We start from the raw sequence: 19387 nt of genomic DNA, 5'->3' as shown, positions 1-19387 counted from the left end.
GTAATGCTTCGTCCAATTTGTGAAGCCTAGTTGCTCTTTCATTATCACCAGTGATTACAGAAAATCCATACTCCTTACCACGTTGAACAGCAAGATCTTTACTGGCTTGCATGCAAAATTTATTTAAGAGAAGCGACTCGATTGGTGAACAATTTTGATCAGGCTCAAATGAGTATTTTACTTCATACTTGTTCAGAGTGTTCAAGGAATTAGACATCAAATCTGTGTGCAACTTTGGTAGAATATCTAATAAATCTTTTTGCGAAACCTGCTCAACCATATTTAGGAATGGCATAGTAACCTTATAAGTAAAAATTGAAAGGGCTTTCAAACCAGACAAAATGAAATCGCAGTCAAGATACATTTGACATGCCTGTACTAGTTGGTTGTTACACTTAGTTTCATGTAAAAGTGACTTATACTCATCCATATGGAAAATAATGCAAGCTGCTGTATACCCTAACAAGCCAAAACGACGTTCTTTAAATTGAGAGTGTTTCTTTTTCTTTCCAGCATCTATAACATGCTTCTCAAATGACTCCCATAAAGAAGACTTGTGACCATTATTTGATACAAGCTTTGTAAGAGCTTCCAGAGCCACCTGCACAATGCATTTCGTCAGTGACAAAAATGACTTTATATTTGGCATCCTTGCTATTATTTTTTCACGCAAAGTCAGTTTTTTTTCACAGTCTTTTAGCACAGTTATATTTCCTCGGTCAAATACTTCACATGTGTGGGAAACACAAAGCAGATGTAGTGGTATATGTGCAGATAAAAGAGTCATAGCTACGGACTCTTCAATATGTAGATTTTTAGAAGCAGAATCAGTCATCAAAGCTGAGATTTTTTTCCACAAAGTCTTTGATGTTGTATTACCTGCTACAGCCAAACGACTGAATTCTTCTACCAACAATTTTGATATATTTTCACGGTTTTCAACTGCTAAAGACAATGGTCTCAAGCGAAAAGTTCTTCCTTCTTTTAGCCTAACAACAATGGATGTCCATTCTCCACGGATTCGTCTCCTTGTAGTGGAATCATAATGAACTGTTATATTGTCGCTTCGCTCAGTGTCAAGAATAGCAAGAGCACAGTTTCGTTCCTCTTCAATTGCTAGTAAGTGTTTCACTCGCTCAATGACACGTGATGAAGGTATGACATTTTTGTATAATTTATAATCATCTGCCATTCTTGGCTTTTTTATTCGCTTCGGTGTTTCAGCTACATAATTAGGAACATCTCCAACTGTTAAGTAATAGCACTCATCTGTTAGAGATTCAAGTATTGCTTTGAAAGCTTTGCGGGATTGTTCAATAGTAATCCCTGCTTTGCTACTACATACTGCGAGAGACATTTTAATTTTAGGATTTACATTTCTAATTTTTCGTAATGGTGGTATTATTTCGTTCCATGTTTCAGAACTTTCAGTCTGTGTTGAAGTGTCTATTAATGTCTTGGTAAAACGGACCAATCCTGATCTGTTCTGAGCTTGAACTAGAGCTAAATCAAACTGAGAAGTACTGCAAGCTGGCTGTTCATTTGCTATGTCTGTGTTGTCTTCTATTTCTAACTCAGATGTTTCATCCTGTAACCTAATACGTTCTTCATATTCAATATCAATTTGGTCACTAAGATGTCCTTGACGTAGAGCCTTTTGATCAAAGTAGAATGCCTTCTCATCAGAATCAAATTTATTTGGATCTAAAGCAATGTAAAAACAATAATTATAATTTATATACCATACCAACCAAGAAAGAAAACAATAGCAATAAAATAATAAATTAAATATAATTATTTACCTGATGTTGGCTTTAGAAGGTCCAATAAGTCACTTGCATGGTTGGCACGCCAATTTCTTACGTTAGCTCTGCGATTTCCTCGTTTTTTTTTGCACATTTGTCCGAAATAACTTTAGATGTTGATTAATCTTCTTTTTTATAGTAGTTAAGCAAATTACATGTTCCTTTGTAAAAGCTTTGTGCCACAATATTTCCAATTCAACAGCAAAAGTATGAACTGCTAAATTTTGCTTGGAACTTCCATACGATGGAGCACAACTAGTAATGGCCAACACACATTCACTAATAAGAGGAAGTTTGTCCATGAAAACAAATCTCAACTCCTTGCCACTCATGATTTTGGTTAATAAAAGTGCACAGATTTGTTCTGCTTGCTTTTAAACATGAAAAATTTAAATTCAAAAAAGAATTAAGGAAAACATAAAAAGTTTACTGGTCATTTTAACATTAACAAACATGCATGTGGAGATGTTTACATTTTTCCATGGGTGAGGTTACAGTTAAAAACAGGGTTAGTCATAATTGTAAAAATTAAGACCTAAAAGAATATAGGTGGCGCTATGAAAAATTGTTATAATAATTTCATTTAGGCTTTAAATAAAAAAAATGTAAACATCTCTACATGCATGATTGTTAAAGTGATCAGGATACTTTTTACGCTTTTCCTAATTAATAATATTAATTAAATTTGTGCATATGGTGACATTTTAGGCAGAGATTAACAGTTAACATTGTAATTGCATTTATTATTTATTAAAGGTGCTCAGGAGTGAAGTCTTAAGCTTAATTCTTCTATTGTTATGTTAATCAATGGGAAATCGTAGTGTCGCCTTTAATTATTCTTTTTTTTTTTAATTATAAAGAAGAATTAGGTTTAAGATTTCACTCCTGATGCCTCTTAATTATGAAAACATATGTAGAGACATCAAAATCATTGTCTTAGCTGAAAAATTGATAAAGTTATGGCCTAAAACATATAAATTATTGCCGCAATACAAAAAATGACAGTTTTCTTCACTAAATTGGCCTGCACCATCTGAAATTCCAACCAAACATGACATGTAATACACCAAAGTAATCAGGGTGATGAGTAGAACAAATATAGGGGGTGTTCAGATGATTTTGAAATATGTCATTTTTATAGCCAACCACTAATTTAAATCATGTTTTAAATTTACTTAGGAAAAATTTTGACTTAAAAGTTCTCGGAAAAACGAAAAAACTGTTAGGTGTTGAATTTGAAAGAACTGAGAATGGTTTGAATTTGTTTCAAACTAAATATATCATTGAAGTTTTTGAAAAGTTCAAACATTTTAATTTTCCGGTTTCATAATTGCCGATTTGTAAAGGTACTGTTTTTTCGAAATCGAATTGTCCTAATACAGAAAATGAAAAATTTGAAATGTCAAAGATTCCTTATCGTAATTTGTTGGGTTGTCTTTCTTTCATTGCGAGCAGAACGAGACCGGACATTTGTTATGCGGTCAATATCTTCAGTCAATTTCAAAGCAATCCTGGTGTCATTCATTGGAACGGTCTTTTAAAACTTCTGGGCTATGTTTTTCAAACAAAAGATTTAAAACTTAAATTAAATTGTAATAGAACCCAATTAATAGCTTTTTCTGACGCCGATTATGCAGCTAATCGAGATGATCGAACTTCACTCGGGGGCAGTTAATTTTGTTGGATAATGCGCCGATTGAATGGCGAACCTTCAAGGAACGTTGTATTAGCCTTTCCACTATGGAAAGTGAGTTTGTGGCCCTTTGTGAAGTGTCTAAAGAGCTTATGTGGTTTGACCGTGTATTAAACGAATGTTTACGCTGGGGAATTGTTAGAAAAAGTAAAATTAAATCTGTAATGTACGTTGATAATCAATCGGCCATTGACTTTGTTAAATCTCCGATTGAAAATCACCGTACAAAACATATTGATGTAAAATTATTTTTTGTTTGTGATTTGATTCAACGGGACATTTTTACCCTAAAACATGTAGGTAGTAAATCCAATAGGGCCGATATTTTTACGAAGCCGCAGACCCGTTTTGAACTGAATCGTTTTTGTGAACAAATATTTTGTTAATTTTTAATGGTATGAAATTGTTTAGTATAATAAATATAATGGGATATTAAAGTATAAATATTTTTGTAACAACTGAAATTCTTTTTCAAATTTCTCGTTGGTTTAATCTTTGAGATGGAGGAATTTGATTCAATGACAAGAGTTTATTTTTGGAAACTAAGCGTTTTAAATAATTTTGTCATTGTGAAAAAAAAAATTTTTTTGTAAAATCATTGTGCCCATCTATTTCAACGATACTGTTTCGAGTATTTTTGTCAATTACAGTTTGACAAGATAGTTTGCAGTGGAAATGTTAATCTTGGACTTACTATTTCCTTGGACTGTGGATCATCAATAGGCAAGGACTTTTTTGAGAAAGGACTTCAATCAAATGAGCGGTGATGCATTGAGCTGCATCTGCTGATGGATGATGGGCAATTCCATGAAAAGTGAAACCAGTAGGTCAAAATTTCATATTGCAGTTATTTTGCTATATTATACATCATTGTAAAGCTTGAAATGTGTATTTTCAGAATATTGCATTGCTTTTTGAATAAAATTAAATAATAAATTTTTTTCCTAGTTGGAAGTATGATAGTCGGGTCTTCAAAACAATCAGAAAAAAATACCCCTTTTTCAAACGCTTATTTCTAATAGCAAAATAAAAATAACCAAAATTAATTGCAATACAGCTGAAACTATTAACATAATACTATAATAACATGCATTTATTTTTATTTTTTTACAAAATAAAATCAGGCAATTTAAATTTTAAAAAAATGAAGTTCAATGTTACGTCCGTAACAAAAATTTAGCAAAAGTTGTCGTTACTTCCTAAAAAATCAAAATTAAAAGAAATCCTTTTTTGTCCTTTTAGCAATTCATTAGAATAATTGTTTACCATAGTTTAAAACATTAGAATTTCTTTAGTTTTTAAAAAAATGGCGTTACAGACGTAACATTTTTTGTTACGGACGTAACAAAAAGCAGTACGTTACGTCCGTAACACATGTATATTTCCAATTAAAAAGAAAAAAAGCACAGGATGGGCAATGAAAATATAGGGTATGACATGTAATATGATATAACAAAACTTCTAACACTGTGAATTTCAAAATTTTATAAATATTAGTGGATATTTAATTTCATTTTTTTAAATTATTGAAATACACATCGTCGCCTCAGAGCAACATTAAGACATCTAATCCTAGGAATAACACCAAGATATCCTACTGTTGCTCTGAGGTGTTAATCTCAAGGTATGATTTTTTTGTCCTCCAAATCATGCAATAAATTCAATTGCTGTTAATAATTCTAGATTAGCAATTAATGCTTAATAACGTGCATAAAAATATTCTAGAGGGTTCCTTAAATTCTTAAACTTTGCTTCATCAATGCACTATGACACAAAAGAATAGTGTTCTCCAAGTAGATTTTTGTGAAAATTACTTGATCATTTAACACGATGAAATCCAAAGCATATTGTGCGTAATTTTCATTAGTATATTTTTTTTAAATTTATATTAGATATTAAGTATAGTTTTTCTCTTCAAACTTCTATCATTCTGAAAGCATAGCCAAATTGATATTACTTCTTATTTAATAACTTAGAGATAAGAATTTTGTCCTGTTTGAATAGTTTAAACCAAAGTTACTGAGTTACTTTTTATTGTTATTTACTCTCCGCAAAAAAATAATATTTAGATTACTGCTTCATTGATGCGTTGAATATTTTATAGTTTTAAAACTTAAATTAAAAAGAATGATTAGATTAAAATTAAAAGTACTAAATATTATTAAACTAGCTACATCTGATCCTCAGATAAAACACATTTAGTTTTGAAGCAAGATTTAGATTACTTAGGCAAATGTTGGCCAAAATGCATTTTTCCTATGTCAGTTTCGACAATTTTTTTCCACCGTTGGCAAAAAAAGTGCCAATTCTGTTAAAAAGCGATTGAAATCAAAGGCAACCATTAAACTTTAAAAGAAATTTGGCAGTTAATATGTTTGTTGAGAGATAGAGAAAATCATCGAAAATTCTTAAACTGTAAAAGTACTCTCTTGTAGAAGCCCTCCCCCACCCTCTCCTTCCATGTTCATGTTAAAAATTTGAAAAATTTATTTGTAACTGAATAATTCCACTTTTGTTTTGCTTAATTTCCCCTTGGATAATTGCACTTTTTATGACGCACCAATTTATATTTTATATTTATTTACATGGTGGTTAGTATATGCATGGGAGATGCTCCCTACCTCCGCAAATCTTTAAAAACTATTAAAGTGTAACTTAAATGGGCAAAATAATGTGTTAATCTAGACCATTGCACTCTCTTAACAAAACTTATTAGTATACACAAGCTTTTATTTGCTTTGTGCAATTACCATATCAGACATGTTACGTCCGTAACACTTTTTTGTTACGTCCGTAACAAATATATAAATTTCTATCATAAATTTTCCAAACAATATCCATGAAAACTTGATGGTTTTAGAAAGCTTGAAATCTCAAGAACAAGTATTTCAAAGAAAATTTTAGAAATCTATGAATAATTCACAGGAATATTGGCAATTGTATGACAATGTATACATTTTGCTGTTTTCTGAGTTACGTCCGTAACAGGTAGTTTTTAATTTTTGTCACTTTTTCTAATAAAGCAATCTGCACCCAAATTTTTGATAGCATTAATAACACCAAACTATACAACAGAAAAAAAATTTGTAACTCTTTATGAAACCAAATTGAAATTATGTGTGTTTAAAGTCTGTGATTGTTACGTCCGTAACGGCGGAATTGCCCTGATGTATTATGATGGAAGGGGGGATATGATAGACATCGGTAAACAATATTTATCCGCGTTCTCATTCCTAATGTAATGTAATATAAAATTAACTTTTTTCAAATTAGATTAATTTCTCAACTCTTTCGGCACGTGTAAAGTTTCAGTTTTAGGTTGGCATCCTTTGATGCCCAATCATACGCAAATGAGGCAAGTATAAATAGTGAACAATTCCAATCGTTCTCTCTTCTTTTGTGTTCGTCAGCCTCTTGTGAGTTAGGTCCGATAGGTGTTGGGGAGTTGCGAACTCCGCCTCCACTTATGGCCGGGTTTTATTCTTAAGAACTTATTTTTGTTAGTTTATTTATTTTAGTTACTATGGACCAATAAATTTTTGGTAAGATTTTAACAAGTTTCCAATGTTCATTTCTTCACATTAATATTTGATTCTGCACCTTCCACTGTGTGATATTATCTCTGCTTGTATAAGCATGTAACATTGTTGACTGACTTACGAAATTTAGCCCTTCGGCTTTTCGTTTAAACATCGTAAGTTATCAAAAATGGCGCCTGCGCGGGGCTCGCGGAAAAGGCGTTAACTAAAAGTCGAGGGAAAAGGAAAAAAAAAAAAAAAGGAAGCGGAAACTGAAAATATAGGAAAATATAGAAATTATAGGAAAATAGGAACTTTTTCAGAAATATAGGAATATAGGAACGCTGCGATGCCTGCATTTATGTTTAAATGTCCTCCAATTAATTGGGACCCGATCAATACACAAAACTGATCCTCCCATTGAGACTCTATCCTCCCGATTAGCGTCATAATCGGAGTCGGAAAATCCCCGTAGATCAACACTACTGATTGAGCTTAAATTTAGTTTGTATGATATTGTATACTTTAAATATCCTAGCAATCTTAATAGAAAATCCCAATGCTTCCTTCCGGGATTTGCTTGAAATTGGGAAAAAATGTTCACCGCATAAGAGATGTCAGGCCGGGTCTTTCCCGCTATGTATGCCATACAACCCAACAAATTTCTGTATGGGAGCTTTTCTGCTTCCCTTTTCTCTTCCTCAGTTTTCGGGCAGTCGTCTTTCGACAAAACTGTACCCTTTGAGATTGGGAGGGTTGAATTTGGCACATAGTAATCAGAGAATAACCCCAAAACCTTCGAAATGTAAGAGCTTTGGTGAATAAAAAGATTATTTTTATCTTCCACAAATGGTTTCCACAAATTTCTGGTTTTCCCCATTTCTTTAATATCATACATACTTTTAATTTCATTCATTACCTTTTTAATTAAATTTTCATTTTTTGCTAGAATTATTATATCATCTACATAAATAAGAAGAAAAGTGTTTTTGTCTCTATGATATACACAATTACATCCTTTTAATTTTTGAAAACCAAAACCACGAAGAACACTGTCTATTTCTAAGAACCAGTTTCTTCCGGACTGGTGTAGTCCATAGAGAGACTTCTTCAATTTACAGACAAAATTAGGGTGGCTTTTACTGACAAAACCCTCTTGTTGTCTCATGTAGATTTGTTTCTCTAAATCAGCATATAGTTAAGCATTTTTTACATCAATTTGTGAGTGACACCATTTTAAAAGACATATAAAAATAGAAAAGAAAACTCTCACAAGTGAAAACTCAATTACTGGGCTAAAAACTTCAGAATATGACTCAATTGTTTGACGGTCCCCCCTTACAACCAATCTGGCCTTGTATCTTACAATTTCACCCCTTGAGGTCATAGACCCACCTATTTCCCAAAATTTGTTTCCCCTCTGGTGGGGGTACAAGGTCCCACACCTCTCTTTGGTTAATGACATCTAATTCAGACTCCATGGCCAGTTTCCAGTTGTCTACCTCGGGGGGTAGCGATACATTGCCTATACGAATTCGGTATAGAAATTTCCACTAAACTTGCTTCTTCACCTTCTCCCGAACTCTCGTCACAGATTTCCCCCACTGTTGGATTTTTAGTTGAAAAGTCAAAAAGTTTTGGTTTATACTCTATTTTATTTTCACTACAATATTTTAAAACCTGTTTTAGTGAATTTAATCTTACTTTATTTTTACCGGCAATTGTATAATAAATATCAGTCCTATCCCCGGTCTTCCTCTTTTTGGCTTCTCTAACCCATTTAATTTTTTCACAGGGAGTCTGCTCAACGCTCTCCTGGATTTCCTGTTCAAGTTGAACTTCACTCATAGGCCTGATAAAATTAAATTTTCTCTCATTTTTATTTTGGACTTTTAATTCCCCCCATTTTTCATTTTCATTGAACTTTACGTTAATAGTTTCTGTGACTGTTCTGGTTTCAGGATCCCAGATTCTGTACCCTTTGGTACGTAAGGCGTATCCGACCATAATCCCCTTGGTAGCCCTTATATCTAACTTTTTTAGTTTAGACTTAGGCTGACCTACATAGGCAGTACACCCAAAAATACGTAGGTGCCTCACTGAAGGTTTACGCCCAGAAAACAGCTCAAAAGGGGTCTTGTCCATATTTCCTATTACTGTCCGATTCCTTACATAATTAAAACAAAGAGCGGCTTCAGCCCAAAACTCATCCCCCAATCCAGAATCATTGAGCATAGACCTCACACCATTCATTATGGTTAAATTGTATCTTTCTACTACCCCGTTCATTTGCGGGGTGTAGGAGTTGGTCCGCTCTATCTTTATTCCCTGATTGGTGAGATAGTTCTCAAAATCTTTGTTAACAAATTCTGTTCCATTATCGGAACGGATAGCCAAAATTTTTGAGTTCAGGAATCTTTCAGTCCTTTTTTGAAAATTTACAAAAACATTAAATGCCTCACTTTTTGCTCTTAAAAAGAAAACATATGACTTTCTTGAGAAATCATCTATAATTATAAAAATATATTTCTTTCCCCCCAAGGACTCGGTCTGAAGGGGTCCCATCAGGTCCATGTACGTCTTTCTGGCATAGATTTAAACGAGCACTTCCTCATTTTTCCCAATTGACAAGGGTCACAATTGGGTTTTTGCCCCTTCCTAATCTCTAGTCCCTGGACTGCACCAAGTTTACTCGTTTTGGTGATACTTTCCATATTTATATGGCAAAATCTCCTATGCCATTTTTCCATATCAACAGACCATATTGGCCCCTTCAGACGGGTCCTTGGTCTTAAAAACTTTTGTATAATTAACATTTTCACAATCAATATAAAAATTTGGTTTAATATGATAAAGTTTATTTATTAAATTTGCTGTAAATAGTTTAACATTTTCTTGATTAAAAACACAGATCTTTCCGGGCAACCATTTGAGCTTATAGCCCTGTCTGTCTATACAAGAACCAGAAATTAGGTTGTGTCGCCGTGTTGGAGCATAGAAAACATTATTGAGAGTGATGGTAACTAATTTTCCATCTGATTCAATTTTAAAAATTACTTTCCCAATGCCCTTGGCTCTTCACGTTTCCTACAGCTACCTCCATTTGTGTGTTTTGTACAGGCTCTAGTTCGGCAAACAATGACTTATCTCGACAAAAATGAGATGTACTGCCACTATCCAATAGCCATGTATCCTCACATTTTGGGTAGGTAGTGTTTGCAGAAATTTCGTTTTCATTTACTGAACAAAACATTCCTGCCTGAGGGTCTTCTTTGGTTTTGAATTTAAAATTCTTATCCTGTTTTACTTTGTTACGGCTCCAACACTTCGACGCAATATGCCCTTTCTTTTTACAAATGTAACAAACTTTATTTTTAGCAAGAAATTTACTCCTACCATTTGCCATTCCGGAGTTTCCGGGTTTTGAAAACATTGCCGAATTTTCTACATTAGGCTCTTCGGCCAAATACCTAATCCTGCCTTCCTCAGCCAGTAGTTCGTCCTTTACTTTCGAGAAGGTAAATCTCTCTTCTTCCCATCTGTAGATGACTTGAACAATACTACTGAAATTTGGAGGTAAATGCCGTATCAATTGAAAAGTTCTGAGTTTTTCTTCCATAATATATCCATTTTCGACTAATTGGTTAAAAATTCCCCCCAACCTTGCAGCGAATAATCCCACCGTTTCACCTTCTTGCATTTTGCAAGAGGAGTAGGATTCCCATAGTGCGGCTACTCTGGCCAAAGATGGGGGTTCAAAATTTGTCTTAAGGGCTTTCCAAGCTTCACTAGGATCTTCCAAATTATCAATTAACCTTTTTATGTCCTTTTCTAAGTTTAAATAGATGATGGCTAAAGCTTGGCCACATCTTTTTCTGTCAGCACTAGTTAATTCCCCTTCTGGTTTCTTTTGGGTAATCTCCCATAAATCCCTTTCTATTAGCACCATTTTTATATCTTTGGACCAGGTAGCCCAATTATGGGAGCCCAACTTCTCAACATTTCTATAATCTTTCTCCATAATAAAAAATGATTCAATTTTCTCCGGGCAGGTCAACCACACGACTCTGCTACCACCTGTTGGATATAATTTGAGGTTATAGAGCTAATAGCCTACAGTTAAGCTGAAAATTAGGCAACTCATTTCCAACTGAACAATTTGAGGGAGTGGTCTGCCCGAAGAAAATAAAACATGAATCATTCTTTACACTGAAAAACATTTATTTAACATATATTAAAATGGTTACAATACAATAATTTGGTCCTCCGAAGAAAAATTAAATTATGTTAAAAAGATCTTACAATAAGTCCATGCAGGTATCAAAAAGTCCTGTCGATGTTCCATAGTGAATCCCCACAGGTAGATGGACGGCATCGCAATCTCCACCAGAATTGCAAGCTGGTCAGTTCACACCTTATGAGCCAAGTTCACCATATCAGGAAAAAATATATCGAAGATGGACACGATCCTTTTTCCTCGGAGACCAAATGACCCACTTAGATTTAATTATAACTTTTCACTTTTATAGACGTCATGGCAGCACGCGCTTCCGAAACTAAAGACATCAGCAGGGAATCATTCAGAAAAGATCAGACCTCACCTAAGAGGCCAGTAGCAAAAAACTTATGATAACATGGACGAACACATTTACAAACACAAACAACACAAGACGAGGAGACAAGCGAAAGAAAAGTAGCCAAAAGCGATCGAGCTACGGCCGGTCCGAGTATTTATAGCCAGATCCGACCTTGCTCGTAACAATGTGACGTTACCTTATTTGCATATTGCAAGAACAACTCAACTCGAAAAAACGCAGCTTGCAGGTTGCACAACTCTTATTTAATTTGACATCCAGCACTCAACATGGTTTCCTCATGTGATCGACATGTGCTCTGTCGGAAGTTTACCGACGTCTGCCGAATGACGGCAACCAATCATAGCGTGCCACATATTTTTCCGAACACTTCCGATTCAAACTCGGACATTTGAGTGTCGGTGGCAGGTGGATGGGATTTCCCGTGCAAGGTTTTTCCCGGAATGGCAAAAGGCAAGTTAAAATTTTTTTTTTAAAAACAATATTGGTGAAATCCTTCAAGAAACAAAAATAAAGACATTTAGCCCAAAAGGATTACACTAAATGATACAACTGGGCTGAATGTTAAATCGTAGGAATCAAATTGAACTTGTTCGTGACCTTGTGCACACAACCTTGATTTCCACCTTACGATTTGGCCCTGTTCGTTTCGTTTAACAGTATATACCCATCTACATCCTATTACATTTGCGTTTTCTGGAAGTGGTGTCAAAGTCCATACCCTTCTTTCCCGAAAAACTTTCATTTCTTCCTTCATGGAATTTTCCCAGTTTTCCCTCTGTTTTGACTTTAAAAATTGTTTGTAAGTATTGGGAATAATTATCTCTTCTTCATCTAGTCATAATTGAGAAAAGTTCGCGCTCGTGGATTGACCATTAACTTCCCCTTCATACGTATTTTTACCTTGGAAATTAAAAATATGCGGTTCAAAAACTATAGCATTTCTGTTACAATACTTTCTGATATCATGAATGGATCTTAACCGTTTCGAACTATTTTTTTCGTAATAATACACATCAGTTCGCAATCCATCTTTCCGCGGTGCTATTTTTCTAAACCAAGTTGTTTCTTTTAGGGGTCTAACTTCTTCATCAATGGAACTTTCATCTTCCAACGTAGTGTCGATTTCGCGATCTGAACCCGTAGAATGTTCTACGTTCTGGGATTGGCTCGCATCTTCGTACACGGAACTTTCATCGTCTGAAGAAAAATTAGATTTATCGTCAAAATGACAATGGCCAATCACCGCTCCACTGCGATTACTTTTAAATTCCTTTTTATAGAACAAATTCTCATTAAAGGAAATATTAATGCTTTCTACAACCTTATCAGTTTCTGGGAAAAAAACACGATAACCCTTCGTCTTAAAGGCATATCCGATGAGAACACCTTTTCTAGCTTTTAAGTCTAGTTTATTACATTTCTGCTTCGGAATTCCAACGTAAGACACGATTCCGAATGGTTTAAGGTGTTTTACTGAAGGAATATTTCCCCCATAAAGCTCAAATGGCGTTTTTCTTTGACCCGAATGGCAAACTCTGTTCCAGGTGTAAACGAAGTGCAACATTGCATCTGGCCAAAACTTTTTATCTAGTCCGCTTTCCTCAAGCAATACAGTGGCCCCATTAGCAACTACCCTGTTAAATACTTCACTGACACCGTTCTGTTCTGGACAAAAAGAGTTTGTTAATTCGTGAGAAATACCAGAATTCTTACAAAACTGTTGAAATTCATTATTGACATATTCCCCTCCGTTATCAGTTCTTATAGAAAGTGAACTAATAGTATAATAGTGAAGTAATAATAATAGTAAGTTAATCACTAATAAGTATAATAGTGAAGTGCTTTCACTTTACTTCCTAAAAATCTTTCAGCCCTCCTGATATGCTGAATAAGGATACCAGTTACTTGCCTCTTTTCTCTGATCGGATACAGCGAAACTTGTTTGGAATAGTCATCAATGACTGACACGTAGTATCGCTCCCCATTTCTTCCTTTTACGGGATATGGTCCCCAAACATCAGAATAAATTAAATCAAGAGGTTTTTCAGATTTAACTTTATTAATGGGTTTGAAGGATACCCTCTTAAATTTTCCCAATTTACAATCTTCACAATTAAATTTCCCCCCTTTGAATTTCGGCAAACCCCGTACACTTTCTAAGTTGCTGGTTTTCTTTATACAATCAGCATTTACGTGGGCTAATCTTTTATGCCAAATTTCTAAGGATTCAACATTTGAAGATTCAACATTAACGATATTACGAGAAAAATGACTAGAGTTTTGTTTATTCTTCAAATTTACGTTATCATGACTAGACTTTTGAAAACATTTATCAACATTTTGGGGTTTTACATAATATATACCATTATTTAAAAATGCTTTAAAAATAACACCTTTCTGGTCTGATACCGTCAAAATACCATTTTTAGCTTCAAATTTTGCCCCACCTTTATCAAATTTAGATCCCGAAATTAAATTTCGTCTCAATTTGGAGGAGTAAAGTACATCTTTTAAAACAATTTTTCTTTTACCAAATCTTAAGTAAATATCTCCCTTTCCCTCAATCGGGAATGTTTTACCTTCAATGGCTACAGCCATTTCTTTGTTACTTAATTCTACAAAGTTCTGAAAAATGTCTCTGTCCTTTGAGAAGTGGTGGGTGGCGGCACAATCAAAGATATATGAACTGGATCTATCCATTAGACAGTTTGCCTCACTTAAAAAGAAATCTTCATACTCACAAAAATCAGCCGATGGAGAACGGTGGTGGTCATCACTTCGCCGTTGGAAACCGCGCCTTTTCCCATCTTGAACGACCTCTCCTTGGACTTAAGGGACGACTCTTTGCTTCAGGACAATACTTCTTGATATGACCAGTCTTTCGACAACGGAAACACGTTACGCTTTTGTTGTAGTTCTTGTTTACTGCGAAAGTTGTCTTGGCTTGAATGTCGAAATCATCATTTCTCAAAGATAGACGATTTTCCTCAGCTACCAGGTCAGACACAATCTTCAAAAAAATGAAATCTTCATCACTTCTCCGCAGTATACTTTGGACAATTCCGTCGAAACAGGCTGGGAGGTACCGGAGCAGTTGGAATGACAGAAATTCCTCCGAAAATGGGGTCTTGAACTCCTTCATACAATCGTAAATTCTCCTCAATCTATCTGCGAATACGTTAGTTTTCTCGTTTTCTTCCATTCTAGATGAGGTTAACTCCGAAAAGAGCTTCATCTTGATACTTCTGTTGTCTGGAAAGTAGTCTTCCCTCAATTGGTTCCACGCTTCGTGGGGATCTTCGGTATTCTCAATAATTTTCCTGAATTCGTCTCCGACGTGTAGATATATCACGGCAACAGCAGATTGTCTCCTAGCTTCGAAATTTGCGACGACTTTCGCGGTAACCCCTCTATCCGTGCTAATTTTGGGCTTGGTCTCTTTTCCAGTGACGATATTCCATAGATTCCGGTCGATGAGAACAAACTTCATATCACTGCACCAAGAAGAGCAGTTGTCGTCCTTCAATTTTTCTATCATTATGCTAGAGCACGCCATTCTTTAAAAATATAATTCCAAAAATCTTTGGCCTCTCCTTCACAAACAATCTCTCAATTTCTTTCTCACAGAAAGCAAGGTTTTGAAAAAAATTTTGTGCGTGAAATGTCAGTTATGGCAGGAATTGCCCATAACCTTCTTGATACCATTGATGAATGATACCACCTGTTAACTTATATACTTCTTGCAGAGTTAGTGAAAGAACTAACATTTCATCTACTTTCTGTGAATAACTGATGAAGAGACTTCTTTAAAAAATAACTAAAATTTATTAACACGTGAAAGAAGGTAAATATAATTGTATAAACATAACTGAAGCCAAAGGTAAAAAAGATTAATTAAATATGACTAGCAAGTTAGTTAAGCTCATCCTAATACGGCTCGTAATCTATTACTACGATCAGCCAAGCACAGTCCGCAATCCGCCGAACAATACGAGCTCTACCATAGCTACCTTTTACAGGACAGACATCACCGAACGAGTCTTAAAAAAGAGAGAGCGAATCTCAGCTCCGATCGCTATTAAATAGTCTGTCAACATTATTCACATCAATGCCCTCACATCCACGCAACCAATGAGGATGCACCAAGTGGCAGACGCCTCCCTGCTAAGCCAATGGCGGGAGTCTGTTACGTCACATATCCGATCCGATCACTCACTTCCGATTCACTCGGATCGTTGGTCCGAACAAGCATCGGTTGATTATCGTGAAGTTCAGTTACCTGGGCAAAAGTAAGTGTAGAGATATTTGTAGAAATTCTATTTCTAACAGTTAATTGGTGCTGTCACCTAGGTTGCGCCCAAGACACTAAATTGATTCTTTCCGTTACATTTCTTTTCATTGCTCAATTGTGACAAGCCTTGCTGTCACAATAAGAAAATGAAATTCTTAACATTTTCAAACGACATTTTAAGTTGGCTAACGCACAAAAGATAAATAAAACCATAAACACTTTTTATATAACTTGCCACAGACTCATATGCGTAGGGCAGACGCAAGGTCAAAAAAGTAAGGGGGTCTATTAAATTGATGACCCCTTAATTATTTTAAACGTATCTCAAACACAGGGAATGATAATGAGGTTCAGTTTTCTGGTTCCTCCCTATCATGTCATCCCCCAGGAGGATGTCAGCTGACGCAAATCCCCCCCCCCCTTGCAGTGATTCTACTCTATTGTTTGATTTAAAATAATTTATTATGTTGGGAGAAAAATTTCTGAAATAAATATACTTTTCATGACTCTTAAATCCAGTTTGATATCATCTGTCCCCCTCCCCCCATGGTGATGCAGCTGAGTTTTATCAAATAAATATGATTCAAAATATTGGGGGAAATTTTCCAAATAGAGGTATTTAATTTTTCAAAAACTTGGAACTCCATTTCATGCCACCCACTGACAGGTGGCATCCGGGAGAACTGTCCCCTCCCCCCCTCCCCCTATAGTAACGGCACTAAATACATATGATTTATCAAAGGGTCTGATTTTTTAGAAGTGAATAATATTCCATAAGTAAACTACACACATTAGTAATGTAAATGATACTGTTTTACATGAATAAGTTCAAACTATTTGCAAGTTACAAACAATTTATGACATAGTTGATATAGCTCACTACTGTTCTACTATACACCAACTTCAAATGATAACTCCAGAAAGTCCTTTTTGGGGAAAAAAAAAACTCTTAAAAATGATCATAAATTCCTTCAAAACGCCTTTTTACTAGTACAGTCGTCCCTCGCTACTTCGTGCTTCGACTTTCGCGGCTTCACTACATCGCGGTTTTTTCTGTTTTTTTTTTTTTCAAATATAGTAATTAGCCTTTTTTATGTGCAAGTGTAAACTTTTTCCTGCAAAAGAATAACAGAGTATGTCTTAAGATAAGCTCTTTTGAGGGGCTGTAGGTTGAGGGAGTGAAGGTTTAAAATCGCCGAAGAAAGTATAGGGAATCGCTATCTAATTTTAACTGTTAAACACTAACTGGAAAGTAAAAATCACTGTACCATTACTAGAGGATAAAAACATCTGTTCAGTAGTATTCAACAATGTACTTTTTAAGTTGTATACGTATGACGGGGGCGCATACGGTCACTAACTGGCAATTAATTCCCTATCGAACAAGTTAAGCTATTTTCATAGACTAGTAGTATGTAAGAATTGCGTGTGTAGTTTATTTCCCTACAATAACAATGTGATAGCTATTACGTCTAATGTATCTCCTTTTATCATATTTTGTGCAATATATTTAGTAATAAAAAATGTAATGGTGGTAAAGGGTGCTGTTTCATGTCTAGGGGTTCTAACTATGTTAAAAACCTATTTAAATTGTCGCAAGGAAGTTTTATGCCCTCTAATTATGAAAACATTGGGTTTATAAGTACATATTCCTACTTCGCAGAAATTAAGTTATTGCGGTATAGTCTGGAACAAATTAACTGCGATAAACGAGGGTTGACTGTATGTGTGTCACAACTTAAGAGACGGATTGAGGGGTTTAGTGGGTCCTTGGAACAGCTTACTGGAAAAGGCTGGAATGAGTTAGGGGGTAGATAGCTTTAAGAGGGCCACTGATCTTCATTGAGGGCTAATTAACAGACTAGGACCAGCCTAGCTGGGCTCAGAGTCCGTTGCTGGGCATCACATTTGTATTTTGAGAAGTTCCACTGATAAATTTAAATTTTAAAATTGAAGCATTAAGTTTTTACGGTTCATGAACTTGGTAGATAATTTTTTTCAACATCAGCAATTGATTATCAATTAACTCTCTTAATTAATTCATTAACTATTAATTCAAATTTTGTCCTCATTTTAAGAAAAATGTAAAATAAATGTAATGTTTTCAGACACTAAACTTAAATACTAAATTTAGTACAAAATTTAAAATATTACTCACTTGAAGGCATAGTAAGTTTTTGTACCATAACACCTTGTTTAAAAAGACTACTCATGAGAGACTGTGAAGCTGTGATAGGTGTTGCTGTTGTTCCAGATCGTAAAGCACCACCTCCAGATGACTGGTTTGGTAAAACACGAATGGTAGTACCACCAACCCATTGACATTGCCTGCACAAACATATTAGGAATAAATATTTTAATACATAAAAACATAACTTCAAAATAAAAATAATAAGTGTTGTAAAATATTTATTAACTGTTAGCAAACATTAGAATTAAATTTGAAGTGGAAACATATTGAACAAAGTCATGATGTACAGTATAACTTTGATTTAACAATACCTGATTTAACGATTACCTCAATTTACAATACATTTCACTGGTCTGGATTTGACTGCATTGAATGTCTATGCGCCTCCATTTAGAAAGAAGTGAACATACTAAAAATATTCACCTGTACTATCGCAAAAAATGGCGTTTTTTAGCCGCCATCTTGATAAGTCATGAAAGAAATTTAAAAATATAAAAAAAAATCATGAGTGGTATCAAATGAAAGGAAATTTCAAGCTGAAAAGGAATACAGAATGAGATATTAAAAGTGAAGTGAACATAGATTTACACCCATGCTACCGCGAAAAAGTGATTTTTTTTTTGGCCGCCATCTTGAAAAATCATGAAACATTCCCAAAATTGAAAAAAAAAAAAGAAAAAATCATGGGTTGTGTAAAATAACAGTAAATTTCACTGAAAAAGGGTATTAATAAGATTTTTCAAGCAAAGTGTTCTTTTAAGACGAAATAGGTAGAGATTGGTAAAACAATTACAGCATGCCTACATGAACTTGCGTTCATATCAGAAGTGCTAATGCAATTCTTCGTAGACCATAATCCATTTGCCATTCTTTCAAGTGGTTTATGTAATATTTTTAACGGAATGGTGTATAGCAAAAACAAAGTTACTGCAGAAAAATTTCTGATGTTATTGGAAGAAATATCCAAGATAAACGATGAAACTACTGAAATTAGACTTAGAGGTCTAGTCTCTGCCCATACGTAAATAGCATACGTTAATCGTGACGTCATCGCACGAGCACATCGTAACGGACGCTAGCAACTTACGCACTCACCGTACGTACGGTAATTGCGGTAGTCTCTGCCCAAAAATACCGGAAGTTCGTTAATACTCACTGGGATAACGAACGTACGGTAAGCATTAAACCACGCCTTTCTTCCTGTCCCTGTAAGCCAATGGAAAATTATAATCGTTGACATGAGAACGCTCAGGAGACGAGGCTAGCCTCAGTTGTTTTGTTTTGATTCTCC

At 34.8% G+C, this 19387-nt stretch overlaps 1 protein-coding gene across 1 annotated transcript in view; it reads right to left on the bottom strand.

Annotated features, from left to right (window-relative positions):
• Positions 1-19387, bottom strand: part of LOC129218968 (uncharacterized) — a 245497-nt gene that overhangs the window by 26741 nt on the left and 199369 nt on the right. Inside the window, exon 20 of the mRNA XM_054853288.1 lies at positions 18064-18233. Within this exon, the coding sequence (XP_054709263.1) occupies positions 18064-18233 (170 nt within the window). The remainder of the gene's footprint in view (positions 1-18063; positions 18234-19387) is intronic.

The sequence above is a fragment of the Uloborus diversus genome, chromosome 3, assembly GCF_026930045.1.
Source record: "Uloborus diversus isolate 005 chromosome 3, Udiv.v.3.1, whole genome shotgun sequence".
Classification (NCBI taxonomy): domain Eukaryota; kingdom Metazoa; phylum Arthropoda; class Arachnida; order Araneae; family Uloboridae; genus Uloborus; species Uloborus diversus.
Note: the sequence above shows the minus strand (reverse complement) of the source record. Positions and strands in the feature narration are given on the sequence as shown.